Below are 19469 nucleotides of genomic sequence, written 5' to 3' on the forward strand. Positions count from 1 at the left end.
AGAATAAACGCCATACAGCTATTCGCTGTGCAATCAGGCTCTTCCTTCGAGCCAGCCTGCAGCTCGCTCCAAGAGCCCGTTGAGTCCCTTAATATTGGCAAGAAGACCGCCACCACGCGAGGCAACATCATTTCCTACTGTTTCCAGTAGCATGCCAAGTGGAATTTGGGGACCTTCGTTTTCTCTACCTTCCTTACGTGCCTTATCACGCCCATTCTTTATTGCAGCCTCGATCTCAAACATGTTGTCACTCAGGGTATTTCTGGCCTCAGCTTCGGCTTTCTCTGCGTCGTAACGTGCTTGGATATTGTCGTGTTCGATAGCAATCTCTTGCCTGCTGTCTTGCAGACTGAGAATTTCCTTGCGTAGCTCGGCATTGTCGCGTTTGAGCAACTTGGTTTTCTTGAAGTTGGAGCTCAGGAGGTCGTTAGCATCCTGCAAGTCTAGCAGCTTCTCGGTAAGGCTCTCCTTGAAGGACAATGAGAGGTTGATCTCGGTCCGTAGTTCCTTACGCCGAGCGGAGTCTTGTGAGGCTTGCAGCTTCTCGGCCATACGGCTGAGACGTTGGTCGATTGTTCCTTCTAGGATAGTACGCGTAGTGTCGGCCACTGTGATGCCTCGAACGGTAGAGCCTTTAATACGCATGATAGAGATGGTGTGCTTCGGTCCTTCAAATTTCTGGCGTTTGCGAGGGGGCTTCTCCGTCGTAGATTTGACGCGCTGCATCTGGTCGGGAGATGGTTTGCTTGTCTTGGGCCGTGGAGAAGGTTCAGCTGGTTCTTCGACTTCCGATTCTTCAACTTCTGGTTCTTCGGATGCGTTGGAGTCTTCATCCGCACTGGAAATCTCTACAACATCCTTTTTCCGGGTTCTCGATTTTGGGGGATGTATGGGCGTTCGTCCGTGGTAAGGGGAGAGTTCGTCGACAACCTCTGCTTCTTTCGCTGCAGAATCCACGCCATTTGTTTGATCCGACTGGTGCACACGTGGCGTTGTTTGAAGTTCGCTTTGCTGGACTGCAACTTCTTTCCTTGGTCTGCCACGCTTAGTAGGTTTGGCTTGAGGTGTCTCTTCTTTCTGGATATCCTCTGCTACTCGTGGCGGCCTTCCTCGCTTGGCGGGCTTCCCCGTAGCGGGTTCCAAAAGGGCTTCCTGCTCCGCAGTTTCGTTCTCCGAAATACGTCGCGGTCTTCCGCGTTTGGCCAGAAGCGGTGTAGTGGTTTGCTCCACAGGTTCATGCTCATTTATCTGTAGCGTTGATATGCCGTTTGCTATTGGTGATATCTGGATTGGAGTCGGTTGGCTGGGTGGAGAGAGCTCGTCTACATGCATTTCTGTCTCTGCTTGTGTCATTGGCTGCGGCCGCGGTTCGCTACCAACCACTCGTGGGGTGGATCCATTCAGTTGTGGCGATAACTCATCTTCACCATCTTCGTGCAGTGGAGCCACGGTTGGTGTTTCAAGAACCGTCCCGGACTGTGAGGCGGACGATGTTCTCGGTTGCCCGTTCGGAAGCACACTGGGTGTGGCTGGGCCAGGATCCGTAGATTTGGATCGTCTTGATGTCGATGGCCGTGATGCGACCGACGCTTCCTCGACTCTGTCGGTAGTGGGCGTCTTTTTGCGGGAGCTTCCAGGGGACACGCGTACTTGCGACGAGACTTGTGGAGGCGTCCGCTTGACTACTGTAGATCTGGCGAAGACTGCCTCGCGTACAGTACTGGTGCCCTCGTCCAATATAGATAACTCGTCTGGTGCATTGTCTTGCTCCTCATGTATAGGTAGAACCGTCCCGACGACTCTCCTGCTCTTCTCGACAGAGCGCACGGCCTGCTCCCGATCAGGACTCAGCTCATCTTCCGCCCCATCGTCTGCGCCCAGTTGCGCGTTTGGAGAAGCCCGCTTCCTCTTGCCTAACTGCGGGGTTACCGTGTTATCTTTTGGCGTACTTGTCCGTTTGGAAGCACTGTTGCGCTGGAGCGACGCGCTTCTCTGCCGCTGTGCTGAGCCATTTGCAGCGCGAGGGGTACTTTGGGCTGGTGTTGGACGCGGTGATGGTTGAGGCGCAGGAGCGGGTTGTTTGGCTGGTTGGGAGCCAAGAGCGCCGAAGTTGAAGCCAAAAGAAGCCTGGACAGATGAGGGCCTGTGGTTGTCAGCGTTTGCGCGTGTCGGGATTTCTGAGATTGTCTTACCCTGCACCGCGCACGCGTTGTTGTCGATGTTCGCGGCGATCTACGAGCTTGTAAGCACTGGTCCCAGATGCAGGGCTATGGAACAACAAGACATACCGACTGGCGCCATAACAATGTCGGTCGTAACAATTGTCGGGGTTGGTGTCGTCTCGTCGCGTAATCGAGTCGATGTTGTGAGACAGACGCGCTAGAACATGTCCCAAAGCTCCGACTGCCGAACCCATGTTCACTGTCCCCGCAACTTGGGAACTTTCACCTGCTCACCGCGCCAACACGAACCAAGACATACGCCGACGCAACCATGGGCTGGCTCTGGGGAAGCGGCGATAGCTCCAGCGGGCAAGACCAACTCGATCCCTCCCTCCGCGACTTCCTCAAAAAAGAAGCGCCCACTGGCCCCAAACCCTCACTGCCGCCCGCTCCCAAAGGAAAGCCCACCGAATCGCCAACTCAGACACAATCTCAATCGCAGCCGCAAACACAAACAGACGCCCAAAAACCCGTCGTACCCCCGCAATCGCAGTTCCAGGATGGCCGCTATGCCGACTTATGGAAGAATTATACCCCTCAAAATATCATCGATGATCGTGGAAAGTCGGAGCAAGACCGGTTACGAGACCTCGTAGACGCCTACAACGACCGCAAAGCCTCAATTGGACGAGTAGCCATGGAAAACTGCGCACTCGAGTACATGGAACAATTTGAGTGCTTCCGGAATCCAAAGTCATGGTGGTCAGCAGGAACCATGTGCATCGCCGAGTCGCGCAAGTTCAACCGCTGCTACGATATACAATCCAAGTTTCTGAAAGCGCTGGGATACATGACCATGGACGAGCGATCACCAGAGGAGGACGAGCGGATACAAATGCACGCAGATAAACTCTACCAGCGCATGATACAGCAAGAAGAGGAGATGGAGAAGGCGAAAGCAGAGGGGCGACCAGTACCGAAATTCGAAAGCATCTTGTCGAAACGAAATGTCGTCGAGGCGGTGGGTGGCGTATCGTCAACACCACGGAAAGCTGTACCTGTAGCTGAGATTGGCAAGTCAAGTACCACTTTGGATGACACCGAGGTCTGGAGCCAGATCAAGCCCGATGTACGAAAGGAGTACGAAAAGAAGCTTCAGAGTTTGACACCAGAAGAGCGAGAGATTGAGAGAATGGCCATAGTAGGTGAAATCCGCGCGCAGACTGGTGTCTCAAAACAATTGGAGCAGACATTCATCGAAGAACGGGTAGCTCGTATGAAGAGAAAAGAGGCTGGTCAAGCGACGTTCGGTGATACGATAAAGACGCTGTGGGGATGGTAATGATCATATCTTCAACAGTGTAAATAGGCTATGTTTTGATAACGTGTATGACCATTTCATGATACAAACAACGACTTTCGCCACTGCAGACAGTACACCACAGACATTCCACCCATCACGCTTGTTGCGCCATCCTCACATTCACGTTCAATGGTCCCTTCTGCCAGAGCGTAAACACAGTCTGGTCGAACCAATCCCCGTTCCCCTCAGGCAACTCCAGATCAAAGTTCCACAGTACTTTCGTAATAATCAGTCGCATCTCATGGTACGCCATGCTATCGCACCAGTCAGTCAGTCAGACGTCACAATCGTATCTGTTGCAAATCTTACTTCTTGCCCAAACAATCTCTTGGGCCTACAGAGAACGGCTGTAAAGCCGCACGATCGTCATTTGCGAATCTTGCATCGTCGGTCCAGCGTTCGGGGATGAAGCAAAGTGGATCGGTGAAGTTTCTAGCGGAAGTGTACATGGCGTAGTGCGTTGCTGAGACGATGGTCTTATGGGGTAAATGAATTAGCTAGGCTTACTTCCTTAACGTGATATATGTAAACTTACATTTGGTGGGACAAAGTGTCCACATACTGTCGATCCATTGCTAGGAGTCAGATGCAACAATCCTACTGCAACAGGCGGATACAGCCTAAAAGCTTCTTGAATACATGCTTTGAGGTAGGGTAGTTTTGCGATAGCCTCCATGTTGATGCTTGCCTCTTCTTGAAACGTGGTTCTAATCTCTTTGACAAGTTTCATATGACATTCTGGATGCGTCAGTAGCAGGTAGGTCAGTCCGGTCAACAAGGTCGCCGTAGTTTCTGTACCCGCTACCATGAACGTAGTAGCATTGCTATCCATCTCCCCCCTCTCAAGACCCTGCTTGCCCTTCTCTTCCTGATTCAGCACTAGATCCCATAAGTCAACCCCAACCTTACTCTCTCTCCCTTTCTCCAATCTCTTTGTGACGCGCTTGCTGGTTGTGTCGAAGAGCCGGGATCGCGTTTTTGAGAACAAAAGTTCCATGATGGGCTTCAGAACCTTAGCAGCGAGCGGGTAGTTTGATACTATTACATTAATCCGCAGGCTCGCTTTCATGAAGCCGAGAACGGTACCCACCCATGGGTCGTAAGTACCAGTTTTAAGCATATGCAGGGACTCTCCGAAGGTAAGGTCACTCATCACGTCAAACGTTGTGAAACTGTACAAGTCGACCACATCGTATGTTGCAGTGCCGGTAGTGCTGGAGACGGTTCCATCTTTGAGAATCTGTACCAAATCGTCGACGTACTTCATGAACAGTGGCTCTTGCGCTTTGATAGCGCGTTCCGAGAACGCCGGACTAAAGATCTTACGTACGCGAGCGTGGTTTACATCGTCTGGATCTTGGAGTAAGGAAGGTACGCCGTTAGGATTCGTACCGTAGCGGGGCCAATGTTTTGGAGGCGCGGAGCCAGGACCAGTTTTGGACCCGTAACCGTAGATATCACTAAATGTACGAGGTCAGTGATAATCATGTTCTGTAGGCTTTGAGATCTTACCGCCATGCTTCAGAGTTGGTGAAACTGATCTCGTAGGGTGATATGCGCACAACATGTCCATATTTGTTGTGGCAGTCAGCAACGTAGAACGGCAATTTACCCGTAAATGTAGCGTAGAGTTGCTAAATATGAGTCCATAAGATTAATATACCCCTCACCCCGAGTTCGTGAAGGCACACTTACTGGTATGCGGGTGAAAGCGGAAAATCTTGGGCCGGGGAAGTGGCGCAATGGATGGAAGTATAATCGGTATAGGCCTTGGAGGACCCATCTTGTGAAAAACTACTGCTATATCAGACTACTATATCGAACCAATGGTCATGACTGTATTCCTACAAGAACGATTACAGTAATTGAAATCTGCAAAGCCGTGAGGTTTTGAAGGATCTTAGGAAGCGCTGAGCTACCCTTCTCAAAGGTCGCCATATTGGGCGTCTAAGTACGGACAAACAATGTGACAAGGTCGCAAGCTATCGCCGTCACTATTCACTGAATCAAAAAGCTTTGTGTTGTTCCAATAGATGTTGTAGTAAAGTATGCAATCCTGCAGGAGTTTGCGAGGCTGTTCGAAAACTGTGAGTTGACACTACTGGAGATAAGAGTCGATTTGCCCATCAGGCTTGTACTCGGGAGCCTTTTTCTTCATATAGGTGACCGCGAGAGAGGTAAGAGCTAGCGATATCATCACTCTGCTGTGATAGGTCATAGAACATGCTTGGAAGCCACTAGCAAATCACACACGACGTGCTGTCAGCTACCCCAGATGCGTCTTGTTCTCAATACATACAGCGACCAGCAAAGCAACCTTGCTGATATGCTTACATCCCGCCAGCATCCGTTGGCAGTCCATATCAGCTTCGATGGCAGCTATCAGCAGGATTCCGCCTTGCGTGAGATTCATTCCCACGGCGATCAGAGGGCCTCCAGTGCAATACAACTAGAGCGATTCAATCCTACTATTCACCAAAGCCAGGCCAACGAATGTTGCCCTTAAGAATCTAGGCCTCCAGCAGACTCGAAGGCCCATCCCCAACATCGTAAGATTTATTCCGTACGTGCGTGGACTTGGCGTCATACTCCCTTGCATGTTAAACTGAAACTGAATGCAGCCATTGTACAGGCTAACCTCGCAAGTGCTTATGCGTGTTTCCAATACCTTTGTAAGCCAGTTATATGCTTTTGGAATTGGTTGCGTTTTCGTGATCGCTCAGCGATTCGCTGAAGATACAGTGGTAAAGTACTGCCAAGGACGAAAGACTGAGCATTAGGACACGACCAGAAATGGGATATTACTTGCAGGATGAAACCAGCGACAAGAAAAGGAAAGGGTCTTAGGGGAGATAGTGCTGATGGCGGCTAAAATGTAGAGGGCGCGGATCAGTCGTCCGGCTGGCCACCTAGGTAGGAAAACGGTCAAGGGCATATACTAACCCCCATTCGTACTAGTGCCACATCCTGCACTGCCCAACCCCCGCCTGTCGCTGCAACTCCGTCCTGAAACCTCCTTCTGTGTTGACTTCTGTAGTCACAGCACGCATTCAGAATGATATATAGACCTTCGATAGTAATAATCCCGCATTGTTCACAAGGAAACGCATCAAAATTGCACAGCACCTACTTTACAATGCCGCGTCCAGGTATACATAGAATCAGCTCATGCTTCTTAGCACCACTTGGAAAGGACCGTCAACCAACATCGCGTCAACTAACCTCCAAACCCGATATCCATATGTTCAATATAATTCGAGATCACCAGTTCGAACTTCCCATCATGACGGAGTCCTCCCCTGAGGACATTGAAGACGCATTCTTGTCATCGATTACATTCATCATCATGGGTACCATCTTTCTCCAGTTCCTCATCGTCTACCTCGCAATCGAAATAGCGTTTTATATTGTCCAACGATTGGAGGGCACAGAGATCGATTGCGAGTTAGGTGAGATCGATGTTGTGCGTCGCAATGAAGTCGATACATGGCTACCCGTTACTGCTAAACGCGAGCCCTGCTTGGATACCTATGTGGTGCACTCAACACCACCTCCACCTTACAAAATGAGTCCACCACCTCCGCCTTATAAAGATCTTGATGGTCTGGATGTCCTCATTGTAGAGCTGGAGGATGGCGACAACAGATAGAAGAGACTTCATGCTACATTAATGATACCCCAGTAGACCTTGGATTCGATTGAGACCTACTCTGTGTTGGTTATACTCAAGTGCTTCTCTATCGTTACGATTGCGGCTGCTAACCCATGTCAGAATTGCTGCTGCATGAGCAGGGTTCTTTCTCCTACCCATTTCCGTTAGTGCATATAGCTTTTGCTTACTCACGACTCATCTTGACATGATACAACACCGACCCATAAACCTATGGTCTCTCACTCGTTTCGAGTTGTGAACCTTTGCACATAACACAACCTCCCTCACATCGTTTACTTCTTCTCTCTTTACCTTGTCACTTACAGAAATGTCAACCCCCCAGTCCCGTGCCGAATCCCTAACACTCCTCAACCTCTCATCCATCTTCGGTCAGAAAGACGTATCAACACGTATGCAAGCCATCACCGATCTCTGGGTACCAAGCGCAGAGGTACTCTTTGTAGACGCACTAGGTGTTTTCAAATCACACGAGGCCATCAGTGAAATGGTGAACAAAATACAAAGTATGGGCGAAGCGGGCGATGGGTTTGTTGCTCTAGGTGAGTTTTCAGGCCGCAATGAGTCCTTGACTGGTGAGAAGAACTGATTCGATATTCAGATGATGTTGAGTGCTTGAAACATGATGATGAAGATGACGTGTGGGTGACAAAGGTGAAATGGGGTATCAAGAGATCTGGCAGTGGGGAGATGGCGCTGGTGGGTGAGGATATCCTGACTATCGTAGGTGGAAAGATTAAGGCTTGTTATACGTTTTTGGACTCGAAGTAGCTCGCACTGGAATCAATATGTGTAACCAATACTCAAGCTAATGGCGAGAACTTCACCAAGCCAGTTTTTTACTCGCATCCCTCACTCTGCTTTCTTCTTTTTCTAGGTATGTCTCATCATCCTCTTTCTCCATTAATTCAATGAGAGGAAAGACACTATCCTGCAATGCCAATAATCTTGAGCGTTCCTTGATACGTGTGTAGAACACAGGACAGTCTCTACTGTCACATTTAATTTCCTCGCCCCAGGCTATGTTTGAGCATCGCCGGCACACACTTTCAACTTGTGATACACGTGTCTCAGTATCCCAGACGCGATACTTCAACGATAGTAGCGAATGCGCAGGACGCTTGAGACAGCTCACACATAGTGACAGCATGGCGTATGGCTTGACTTCGCCGCGTGGAAACTGTGCCGGTGCGGAAGTAGTGAGTTTCGAACGGCAGACCATGCAATGTGAGGATTTCATGTAGCTCTCCAGTGTTTTCTTGAGAGATGTGTTACCACCAGCGTGAACAGCATTGCTTTTATCATTTCTGAGAGCCATGGGAATTGAAACGTTGCGGATGCGTTGTGTCTTGGGCATCTCGTCGTACCATTGCCGTACATTGGCGCCAACGAGGTTGAATATGCGTTCAAGGGGTGGAATCAGGTTCTTGCTGATGTAGTACTCCGCGTCGAGCTCTAGATGATCACTCTGAAGTAGGGTCTCGGGGCTGACACAGCGGTCGATAAGGCGGGCTCCAGGTGCACCAGTGATGACTACGTAGGGCACACGTTCGCCATACTGAGGCTCGGCACGCGGGTCGGCGAGCATTCGTTTTGTGGCAATAAGGGCACCGGGTGGTGGAGCACCTCTATCAGAGTATGTGCCCAGCTTGACTTCTTTGGCGAAGAGGAAGTCTTGGATGCTGATGCGCCCTTCCATGATCTTTGCGCATTGTTCTTGGAAGTAGCGTTTTACTTGACTGAGGTCTGCCGTGCGGAACAAAAGCTTCAAGGCTTTCTCTTCGATCTTTTGCTCCGCAGGTGTACCATCTCGACGGACTGTTTCGATTCCCTTGGCGTCGAAGTCCGGCTCCTTCTGGTTTCGGTGCTCATACTTGAAGCCTACGTAACGCTTCTTCGCAAGTAGAACGCAAGGATGGTATACCTTCTCGAATTTAAGCTTGATGGGTCGTGGGTTCGCTGCGGTGATGGCTGCAGCAATTTCCTCGCCAATGGTGAATGCCTGGTCCTTGGTGCGTCCTTTGAGGTGGATAAAAAGTGAATCAGTGTCTCCGTAGACGACTTCTGCACCCCACTTCTCAGTTGCATGGATGATCGCAATAGCCTTCTCGAGGGTCTCGCGACCAGTCTGGACGATGCTGTCCGCAATCTCTGAACATGGCATGCGACCGGAGAACGACGCAGACGTATATCCATAGGTGACGTTTGCTAGTAGCTTCAATGCCAGCTGCCTGTTGTTCAACAGCTGTTGCAATGCTTTATCGTCTTTGTCCTGCTTCATCCCGCTCTTGACCATCACGCGAGTCTCTAAGATCTCACCGAGCATCTTCGCTAACAGCGACTTCCGCATCTCTGGCTTAACGTACATCATACCGTTTGGCGCAATGTTGATGTGATCTTTCACCAGCTCCAACAATTGCGGCTCGCGCTTGAAGTCCATAAAACCCATCTTGTTCTGGCCTCGCCAGCTGACAATACGTCCAAGACATGTTGAGTAGCAATAGTTGTAAGCGATCATCACACTAGGGTACAACGATTGGAAGTCCAAGACAAGCACCGGGCTTGAATAGAATGCGCTCTGCGGCTCCATCACCAGAGGTAGACACTCAAGCGCATTCTGTTGACCGACCTGCTTTCGGCTTGGTGAAACAAGGATGAAGTTCTCGGGCTTTGCGATACGGAACATGGTAGATTCTACCTTGAACTGAGAGCCTCGCGAGATGACTGCGAAGAAGTCCACGCCAAGCAGACGAGCTTGCTCGCTAGTTCGAGGCACGGTCTCGTTGGCTTCCAGAATGCCGAAATTAAGTTGTACGCGTGTTAGAAAGTAATCGATCACTTTTGCCAGATCCCGTGGCTTGCCGCTTAGATACCAAGTCGTGAGATCAGAATGCTGGTAGTGTGGTATGCGCTTGTGGAGTAAGTGGAAAGCTACGTTCTCCAAAGTGTACTGAAGCAAGTTTAGCTCTCCTCGCATGGCTCTCCAAATATTGATCATATGGCGGCCAGTGATTCGAATAGTCGAAGTATGTGTAAAGCCCCATCGATCGGCCTCCTTTCCGAATCTGCCATGGGATTGCGACTTCATCCTGCTGATCTCATCGCACAGATTGTACTCGTACTTCATCCTCGCACGTTCTATGAGGTAACCCCAAGAGCTGTTGTGTACTTCGTATCCAGTGAGTATGTCCGGATCGAACTGGCGGACGATATCGACTACGCGATTGATCAAATCCAGCTCATCTTCCTCGTATTCCACCTCTACTGGGGCTTGCTTAGCAACTCGTTCAGCGATGCCGCCTTCGTCAGAGAAGCACAAAATGCCGGCACGTGGGCGGTCGGTAGTCGCATTTTCCTCACCCTGCACGCTCCAGAAAATGCATTGGATCTCGTCCTCAGCCGGGTCTGGTACAAGGGAACCTCTGGAATTCACGTGTACTTCTAAGCTCATGATACTCATGTATTGAGACTCGTGCTTGACACTGGTCGTATCTTGTTTTAGAGAGTATTTGAAGCCATGCGGATTCTTCTGTGTTGGACCTTCGATTTGTGAAAGATGACTCATGGGCTTGAACTTGCGTGATGTTGCTGGCGTCAGCTCTTCTGCTTCGGAGTTGGACTTCGCTACCTTGCGTGGCTTCGGTCGCCGATTGTTCCATCTCTCAACTTCCTTAAAGGTAGGTGGAGGTGTAGCAAGCTCCCAATGACGCAGGCCACAACGACGTGACCTTGCTTGGTTCATTGTAGTCTCCTTGCTTTTGTCTACCACAGCAAGCGGATACTCTCCGATGTTGGCAAGAGACGCACCGGTGGGGTCGAACGGAGGAAGATACGGTAACGTAGTGTTCTGTAGGATGAACTCTTTACCCGCATAATTTCTCGGTCGATCCGGGACATCCTTGTCCTTGCTGTAGTAGGCATCCTGATAGATTACTGGCGGAAGTCCAGCATGCATCCAAGTACCTTCGACAACCTCAACCGATGGAGGTAGAGAGCCATAGTAGACAGTTGGATGCACGTGCTTCTGTAGTTTTTCCAATCGCTGCACTAAAGAGGCTGCTTGAGTGCGAGCTTTCGGGGTGTTGCTATTCAGCATCATAGGCGAAGTCTTCTGGTGTGTCCACGGAGTCGTAGGGGAGTGTTGCGAGGCTTTCGCCTCAAGATACTTCGGTCCGGGTGTCTTTGGTCCTTCTTGTGAGTTTGAATACCTCGATTGGCTCAAGCGAAGTATCGTCCCCGGCGCATTCGGATTCTTCACTACGGGAAACGAAAGTGTAGTAGGTCCTCCCAGACCCTGAGCTTTAGTACTTCCTTGCGAAGCCTGAACAGGGTGCTGCGACTCTTCATCCTTGTTAAGGGCATTGCGAAACGAAACGCGTTTGTTGGTACCCGGGGTTACGGCTGCTACTCGTTGACGCTTCTTGTCTTGTTCGTCTATAGAATCAAGAGAGCGCTTCCGCGTATTTATCGGGCTACTGAGTGATTCGCCATCATCGTTCGGATCGACCAAATCAATGCCTTCGTCGATGAGCAGATCTTCAGCTTCCATGTCACTAGAGCCGTTGAGTAATGATGCAGTCAGGGGATCCAGTGATTGTTGCTCTTCAGTATCGGACTGATTACCGGCGTCTATTGGATTCTCATTCTGCTCGTCGCCAGTAGTGGCGTCACTGTGCAGCTGGTTTGGTCCCGGTTCATCGAATGCCGGCCGGGCTCCAACATCAACAGGCGTACCATCGTCTTCTGTCAGATAATCATCATCTAGCTCGGTCTCATCATTTGGGAGTTGTTGTGTAGAAAGAATCTCGGGATAGAGATCTTCGATGCTCTCTACAGCAGTCCTAATGTGTTCTTGACCAGCGACAGGCTTCACGAAAGTATCCAGTCTTGCTTCTCCTTGTCCTCGTCTTTCCTCGACAATCAAGTTTTCGACAATTTCTCGATATTCTTCTTCGTGAATCCATCCACCCTTGTTTGTGTCCCGTTCATCCGCCGACATTGACACGAGAACTTCAGCAGGGAATGGGCTGCTCGAAGGATCGGAAAGACCCATGCGACGTTTTCTCCGACGAGTTTCATCTCGCCATAGACCAGCCATTGATGGCACAAACTTGTCGTCTGGATTGCGAGGCAGTTGGCTTGAACGTTCCAGAAAGTCATGATGGATGGGTCGATATTGTAATTCGTGCCGGTTCAGAATGTCTTGAACACATATATCGACCTCGAGGGCGCAGTGGCTTTGACGCGGATACTGATCCTCATCGGCCATGAATTCATCAGGAATAGAGGCATCGTGCCACTTGTGCACGGTGACATCTACCTCGTCACTGTCGGGAACGGGTCCTCGGAATTGTACCTTGCCGCAGTTGATGTAGTCACACCCATACAAGTTATAATCACACATCCATTGCAGGAGGTATTGTAGGTGGCTCTCGTATGGCTGGAACACCTTGTTCAGAATTGCTCCCTGATGCAGAAGATCGGTGAACCGCGTCATATGCATAGGATTGAGCATGTAGACTTTCAAAAAGGTCTTGTACCCGACGTTGTACCCAAAGAAGGGCACGCCTTTGACGAGGGAGATATGGCCAACGTATATCGACTTTCCATCGTATGCGTTACGTCGGTAGGCGGTGGCGAGAGCGTGGTCAATAGAGGTACGAAGGTCGAGGATGTACGCATTTACTAGGAAGCGTCAGTTTTGTTCCTGTCCAAGGGCTATGTTGTACCCACCAACCTCGCTCTCCAAACTGCCACTGTACTCCAAATACAGGTAAGGCAGCGCTCCATGGACATGAGCGCACACCTTCTGCCCAGTCTCGGTCGCACCAAATGCTCGAATTACCGGGACTTGTGGCGCGTCCAAGCGACCCGCGGGACCATGTTTGCGCCGTAGGGGAGGGTCGAGGTCTGTTGGTGCCGCTTGGTAGTTGTCGATGCAGTTCAGGCGAAAGCGGAAAGGGTCCATGACGGCACAGCTGGTATCCAAGAGGTGTGGGCGAAGATGAAGACTCGCATCGTGTTCTGAAGACTATTCGAAACCGAAATGGCGCATCGCACTCAGGAAGGACCGGTGGCGTGGCAAGGTGAAAGAGACGCGGTGCTCAACAAGTCGCGACAGGAATGCGCGTGGTCCCGTGAGACGCGAGATCGACACTGCAGCCCTACGCCACTAATTCGCGATCCACTTTCGCCGCCAACCTAAAGCTTCTACCAACACTGCCAACCTTGACCACTCAACGCGACCGAGGCATCGCACCAAGACCAACATGCCGCCCTCTCAACCCAAGAAGCCCGACGTGTCTGCCGCGGCGAAAGAGCGCAACGAATATATCCCCTCCTTCATCTCCAAGAAGCCCTTCTACGCAGTCGACGAGACTGGTGAGGACAACACCGATTACCTCGAGCATCAGCGTCTACAGAAGCAGGAGCAAGATTCAAAATGGTACGATCGCGGGAAGAAGGTAGGGCCGGCTGCGACCAAGTTCCGCAAAGGCGCATGCGAGAACTGCGGAGCCATGACGCACAAGAAGAAGGACTGCTTAAGCCGGCCACGGAAGGCGGGCGCCAAGTTCACGGGCAAGAACATTGAGGCAGACGAGGTCATCCAGGACGTGCAACTAGGTTTCGATGCGAAGCGCGATCGATGGAATGGCTACGATGCATCGCATTTTGAGGAAGTCATTGAGGAGTACAACGCCATGGAGGAGATCCGGAAGAAGGCAAAAGAAGCTGAAAGGGGTGACAAGTCCGACGACGAAGACGAGGGCGATAAATACGACGCTGAGACAGACATGGGAAGGAAGCAAGCCACATCCACGCGCAATTTGCGATTACGAGAAGACACTGCAAAGTATCTGCTCAACCTGGATCTCGACTCGGCCAAATACGATCCCAAGACACGCTCCATGGTGGACAGCGGTGCAACAGCCGACAACGCAGCCCAATTGGTAGCAGAGGAGGGCTTCATGAAGGCTTCTGGAGATGCAGCCGAGTTTGAGAAGGCGCAGCGATATGCTTGGGAGACACAGGAGCGCGGGGACAAAAACAAGCTACATTTACAGGCCAATCCTACATCTGGCGAGGTCATGCGGAAGAAACAGCTGAAGGAGGCTGAGGAGATGGCCGCAGCCAGGAAGAAGGCCCTGGCAGAGAAATACGGCACCCAGGAAAAGTTCACTGACGACACACTCCGCAAGACGGCCGTCACAGAGAACGAGCGATATGTCGAGTACGACGAGCGGGGCGGCATCAAGGGTGCACCAAAAGTCAAGGCAAAGTCCAAGTATCCAGAGGATGTACTACTCAACAACCACACATCAGTTTGGGGCAGTTGGTGGTCAAACTTCCAATGGGGTTTTGCATGCTGTCACTCCACCGTCAAGAACTCGTACTGTACAGGCGAGGCAGGCAAGGAGGCTTTTGAGCTAGCAGACCGGATGCGAACCGGTGCTGACCTGGATGAAGTTCCCAAAGAGATTGCATGGAAAGAAGAGGCGGCCCTCGAGGAGCACGTACCGAATGCTCCAGACCGGGCTGAGAAAGCGAAAAGCGATGCTGCCAGTCGGAAACGAGCTCTCGACGAGATGACTGGAGGCGTAAATGAAGAAGAGATGGAAGAGTATCGCCGCAAGAGGACAATGGCTGCCGACCCTATGGCAGCATATCTCAGCAAGGGAGGGAAAAGTGAGGCGGTTTAAGTTGTCCAGCCTTTCGTCACGGCGTCATAGGGCATCAATATTGTATTACTAGTAGCATTGTATGGCGTTTATACCCTTGAGTCGCATCCGAGCATATCATGTAAAATGACATAGCAGTTCCTGATGATCGTTGCGCTGGCCATGCGTGATCGGTACAGTTCGCGGTTCGAGGGTGCATGCAGCGAAGCCATGTAGCCCCATTTAGTGAAGATGCATCCTTTCACCCTCCATCACGAATGCCAACTCAGACTCTGAGGCGGTTGCGCATGCAGCCGCGTATGCGTTGTTAGTCGATGGCGAAGGCAACAGTTTATGCCAGGATGCACAGCCCGGGGGGAGGAGTTCGCGGCACGGGTTGCGCAAGACACGCCTTGGGGGGATTATGGCTAGAGTAAAGAGGTTTTACCTGCAAGTACCTCTGGGATACAGTGGGAAATGTAAGAAGGTTAGTTGGGCAGCAACCAATTATCGCGTGCGATGCCTCGTCGCGGGTGAAGGCGATGACGAAGCGCCAAGCAGCACGAACCACCTCCCAGGGTCGGTCGAGTAGGTAGTAGGAGCTCCTCTGATGGTTGACTGACCCCAACAGCGCAACCACTTAACTCATCCCCACACCCCCTCATTCCTGCGCATTACTTTTGCGCGCCTTCTCGACACGGACCCACAGCCTTTCATTTCTACAGTTACCTGATACCACCAGCAACTAAACCAAGAAGGGGCTTACGGCGAGCAAGATGGCGCTCTACGGAAGCTCGCGCAACGTGGACATGGGGAAGTACGTATACCATCGCCATCATGCCGGACTGTGCCAGACACACATAGAAACCCGTCGCTGCATTGTTCAGAGTACAGACTAAAGAATACCACAGGCAGGAGTCGGAGCTTGCCATCAACATTCGTAAAGCCACAAGCATCGAAGAGGTCTCACCCAAGAGTACGTGCCGAACTTCCCGAGAACGCGAGCGAGGCTTATATTGGCACAGGAAAACATGTGCGAGCATGCATTGTCTACACGTGGGATCACAAGAGTTCTGCCTCCTTCTGGCAGGGCATGAAAGTGTAGGTCAACTAAGGCGCATCCGTAGTGCCCAAACTGCGACCAATGCTGATAGCATGTTCCAGGCAGCCAATTCTCGCCGACGAAGTGCAAACATTCAAAGCGCTCATTACGGTCCACAAGGTCCTACAGGAAGGCCATCCCATCGTTCTCAAGGAGGCGCAATCGAACACCAGCTGGCTTGAGAGCTTATCACGCGGCTCCTCAGTCGGCGAAGGCATGCGAGGATATGCGCCGCTTATCTCCGAGTACATCTACTATCTCATGGCCAAGCTTGCCTTCCACCGACAACACCCGGAGTTCAATGGTACGAAAGTTGGTAGCAGGGCACAAGCATTGGGCTGATTGGAACAGGAACCTTCGAATACGAGGAGTACATCAGCTTGAAGTCGATCAACGACCCCAACGAGGGGTATGAAACCATTTCGGACCTTATGACCCTACAGGATCAGATCGATGCCTTCCAGAAGCTCATCTTCTCCCACTTCCGAAGCGGCGCGAACAATGAGTGCAGGATAGCAGCGTTAGTGCCATTGGTTCAGGAGTCGTATGGTATCTACAAGTTCATCACTAGCATGCTGCGCGCGATGCATACCAGTAGGTGACAGGACTTCGGCCAAGTTGCAACCCAGCTAACCAGTGTAGCGCTCGGTGACGATGAAGCGCTCTCGCCTCTACGCGGACGATACGATGCGCAGCATTACCGTCTCGTCAAGTTCTACTACGAATGCTCGAACCTGCGATACCTGACAAACCTCATCACAGTACCAAAGCTGCCACAAGAACCACCAAACCTACTTTCTGAAGATGAGAGTGCGCCTGCACTACCTAAACGACCACAAAACGAAAAGCCTGCAGAACCCACACGCGCTCCCTCAGTCGACCCAGAGCCGATCAACGAGTTTTGGAAAGACAACCAGCGTAGGCAGCAAGAGGAATACGAAGCTGAACAGCAGCGACTACAGCGACAATGGGAGGAGGCTCAACAGCAGCAGCAACAGCAAGCGATGCAAGCACAACGTGACTTTGAAGAGCAACAAAGGCTCCAGGCAGAACAAGCTCGGTTGGCGCAAGAGCAACTCATGCGCGACCAGTATCAACAGCAGACACAGGGGCGTCTTGCTGAGCTTGAGCGGGAAAACCTGAATGCGCGCGCACAGTACGAACGCGACCAGCTCATGCTACAACAATACGACCAGAGGATGAAGGCTCTAGAAGGCGAGATCAACCAAATGAATCAAAACTTCCAACAGCAAATGGGCTCGCGAGACGATCAGATAAGGGCACTTCAGGAGCAGCTCAACACATGGAGATCAAAGTACGAGTCGCTGGCTAAGCTATATTCGCAACTGCGTCATGAGCATCTTCAATTGCTGCAGAAGTTCAAGACAGTTCAGCTCAAGGCGAACTCGGCCCAAGAAGCCATAGATAGCCGGGACAGGCTGCAACGCGAACTCAAGACCAAGAACTTGGAGCTGGCAGATATGATCCGTGAGCGTGACCGAGCACTCATGGAGAAGGACCGCCACACTGGTGGTCACCGCGAGGAGACCGAGAAACTGAAGCGGGAACTCCGCGCTGCTCTGGATAGAGCCGACAACCTCGAGCGCGGCAAGGGCTCAGAACTCTCGGCAATGCTGTCGAGACACAACCGAGAGATTGCAGATCTTGAGGAGGCGCTGCGAAACAAGACCCGTGCGCTAGATGAGTTCCAGATGAAGTACCGCGAAGGTGATTCTGACTTGGAGCGTCAACTGCGTGACAAGGAGGAGGAGCTGGAGATCTTCCGTGCCGGTATGGACCAGACACTGCTCGAACTCAACGAGCTGAAGCTCAATGCCGGCACGAACGATGATGTGCTGGACGGCCACTTGGATACCCTTATCCAAGACAGTCTTCAGAAGATCAACGACATCATCGACTCGGTCCTCCAAAGTGGTGTGCAACGTGTCGACGATGCGTTGTACGAACTGGACTCTCCTATGCAGGCTGGTAACCAGAACGCTACTGGTCCGTATGTGCTCTCGCAGATTGAGAGGGCATCGACATGTACCATGGAATTCTCGACCGCGTTCAACAACTTCATCGCTGACGGGCCGAACGCAAAGCATGCTGAGGTCATTAACGCCGTTAACAACTTTGGTGGCGCAATAGTTGATGTTTTGGTGAACACCAAGGGATTGACGCGATTCGCTTCTGACGAGAACAAGGCCGACCAGCTCATTGGTGGTGCAAGGACTTCTGCAATGTCAACCATCAGGTTCTTCCGTAACGTCCAGTCAGTGCGCATGTACGACATGGACGCAGAGCAGAAGATCAACGTTGTCATCAACAACAGCACCGAGGTTGTGCGCAACCTGCAGAGCTTGTCTAAGCTTGCAGACGCGTTCGCGCCCAAGAGCAAGATCACCAATGCCTCTGGCGACCTTGGCGATCTGGTCGACAACGAGTTGACCAAGGCAGCCAACGCCATCGACGCGGCTGCCGAGCGTCTGGCGAAGCTGATGAAGAAGCCGAGGGACCAGTACTCAACTTATGAGCTCAAGATTCACGACTCCATCCTCGAAGCCGCCATCGCCGTCACGAACGCGATTGCCCAGCTCATCAAGGCAGCGACAGAATCGCAGAAAGAAATTGTTCGCGAAGGCCGAGGAAGCATGTCCAAGACGCAGTTCTACAAGAAGCACAACCGCTGGACCGAAGGTCTCATCAGTGCTGCCAAGGCCGTCGCCACATCGACAAACATGCTCATCGAGACCGCCGATGGTGTCATCTCCGGTCGCAACTCGCCTGAGCAGCTCATTGTCGCCTCCAACGACGTCGCTGCTTCCACCGCTCAGTTGGTGGCTGCTAGTCGTGTCAAGGCCAGCTTCATGAGCAAGACACAAGACAGGCTCGAGGGTGCGTCTAAGACTGTCACGGCGGCTTGCAGGTCGCTTGTCAGGCAGGTACAGGAGATTATTGCCCAGAAGAACAGGGACGAAGGCCAGGAAGTCGACTACAGCAAGTTGGGCGACCACGAATTCAAGGTTCGCCAGATGGAGCAGCAGGTATGTGAACACCGAACATTGTTTGAAGAGGAACATTTACTAACAAATCAATTTAGGTTGAGATTCTGCAACTCGAGAACTCGCTTGCACAGGCTAGGACAAGGTTGGGTGAGATGCGTAAGCTTTCTTACCTCGAAGAGTAGATGTATGCACATTAGCGCTTTGCTTTGTGGAACATGGTCGATTCATCGTTGATAGTTGCGATTCATCCTTGTGTCTTGTTGTAGCGACACGCTAGGGACAAAATTTAATCCTTCTTTTTCCATCGCTGACGGAAGACTATGTGCTTGGCCTTGATCAAGATAAAAACTTTCTTGTACATGATGGAGTTCTTTATGCCTAACATTGCGCACGCGAATACAAACGATCTCAGTCATGGGTCAAAAGATCATGCTATTGATAGACCGAAGCTTCCAGTCGAGGGATTTTGCTCGCTACCCTATGTCTAACAGATAGTCATACTTGCC

The 19469-nt window shown here is 51.4% G+C and overlaps 7 protein-coding genes across 7 annotated transcripts; 4 read left to right on the forward strand and 3 right to left on the reverse strand.

Annotated features, from left to right (window-relative positions):
* Positions 1 to 33: 33 nt before the first annotated feature.
* Positions 34 to 2301, reverse strand: GT037_004320 (uncharacterized protein; the record flags this gene model as incomplete). Its single annotated transcript, XM_038929367.1, has 3 exons — positions 34 to 2143; positions 2193 to 2232; positions 2289 to 2301. The coding sequence occupies 3 exons, from the start codon at positions 2299 to 2301 to the stop codon at positions 34 to 36; spliced, it is 2163 nt and encodes a 720-aa protein (XP_038787639.1).
* A 192-nt stretch (positions 2302 to 2493) lies between these two features.
* Positions 2494 to 3504, forward strand: GT037_004321 (uncharacterized protein; the record flags this gene model as incomplete). The annotated part of the gene is made up of 1 exon (XM_038929368.1): positions 2494 to 3504. One exon carries the CDS (start codon positions 2494 to 2496, stop codon positions 3502 to 3504), a length of 1011 nt encoding a protein of 336 aa, XP_038787640.1.
* Positions 3505 to 3619: 115 nt separating this feature from the next.
* GT037_004322 (cytochrome p450 46a1) lies at positions 3620 to 5463 on the reverse strand (the record flags this gene model as incomplete). The annotated part of the gene is made up of 6 exons (XM_038929369.1): positions 3620 to 3779; positions 3835 to 4001; positions 4061 to 4985; positions 5038 to 5159; positions 5221 to 5319; positions 5374 to 5463. 6 exons carry the CDS (start codon positions 5461 to 5463, stop codon positions 3620 to 3622), a joined length of 1563 nt encoding a protein of 520 aa, XP_038787641.1.
* A 1345-nt stretch (positions 5464 to 6808) lies between these two features.
* GT037_004323 (uncharacterized protein) lies at positions 6809 to 7966 on the forward strand (the record flags this gene model as incomplete). The annotated part of the gene is made up of 3 exons (XM_038929370.1): positions 6809 to 6974; positions 7504 to 7737; positions 7797 to 7966. The coding sequence occupies 3 exons, from the start codon at positions 6809 to 6811 to the stop codon at positions 7964 to 7966; spliced, it is 570 nt and encodes a 189-aa protein (XP_038787642.1).
* A 218-nt stretch (positions 7967 to 8184) lies between these two features.
* On the reverse strand, positions 8185 to 13163 carry GT037_004324 (uncharacterized protein; the record flags this gene model as incomplete). Its single annotated transcript, XM_038929371.1, has 3 exons — positions 8185 to 8187; positions 8241 to 12880; positions 12929 to 13163. 3 exons carry the CDS (start codon positions 13161 to 13163, stop codon positions 8185 to 8187), a joined length of 4878 nt encoding a protein of 1625 aa, XP_038787643.1.
* Positions 13164 to 13464: 301 nt separating this feature from the next.
* On the forward strand, positions 13465 to 14895 carry GT037_004325 (pre-mrna-splicing factor slu7; the record flags this gene model as incomplete). Its single annotated transcript, XM_038929372.1, has 1 exon — positions 13465 to 14895. The coding sequence occupies one exon, from the start codon at positions 13465 to 13467 to the stop codon at positions 14893 to 14895; it is 1431 nt and encodes a 476-aa protein (XP_038787644.1).
* Positions 14896 to 15629: 734 nt separating this feature from the next.
* Positions 15630 to 19145, forward strand: GT037_004326 (anth-domain-containing protein; the record flags this gene model as incomplete). The annotated part of the gene is made up of 7 exons (XM_038929373.1): positions 15630 to 15670; positions 15765 to 15829; positions 15879 to 15954; positions 16018 to 16259; positions 16307 to 16549; positions 16598 to 19002; positions 19059 to 19145. The coding sequence occupies 7 exons, from the start codon at positions 15630 to 15632 to the stop codon at positions 19143 to 19145; spliced, it is 3159 nt and encodes a 1052-aa protein (XP_038787645.1).
* Between the last annotated feature and the right edge of the window lie 324 nt (positions 19146 to 19469).

Source organism: Alternaria burnsii (assembly GCF_013036055.1).
Source record: "Alternaria burnsii strain CBS107.38 chromosome Unknown 698, whole genome shotgun sequence".
NCBI classification, from domain to species: domain Eukaryota; kingdom Fungi; phylum Ascomycota; class Dothideomycetes; order Pleosporales; family Pleosporaceae; genus Alternaria; species Alternaria burnsii.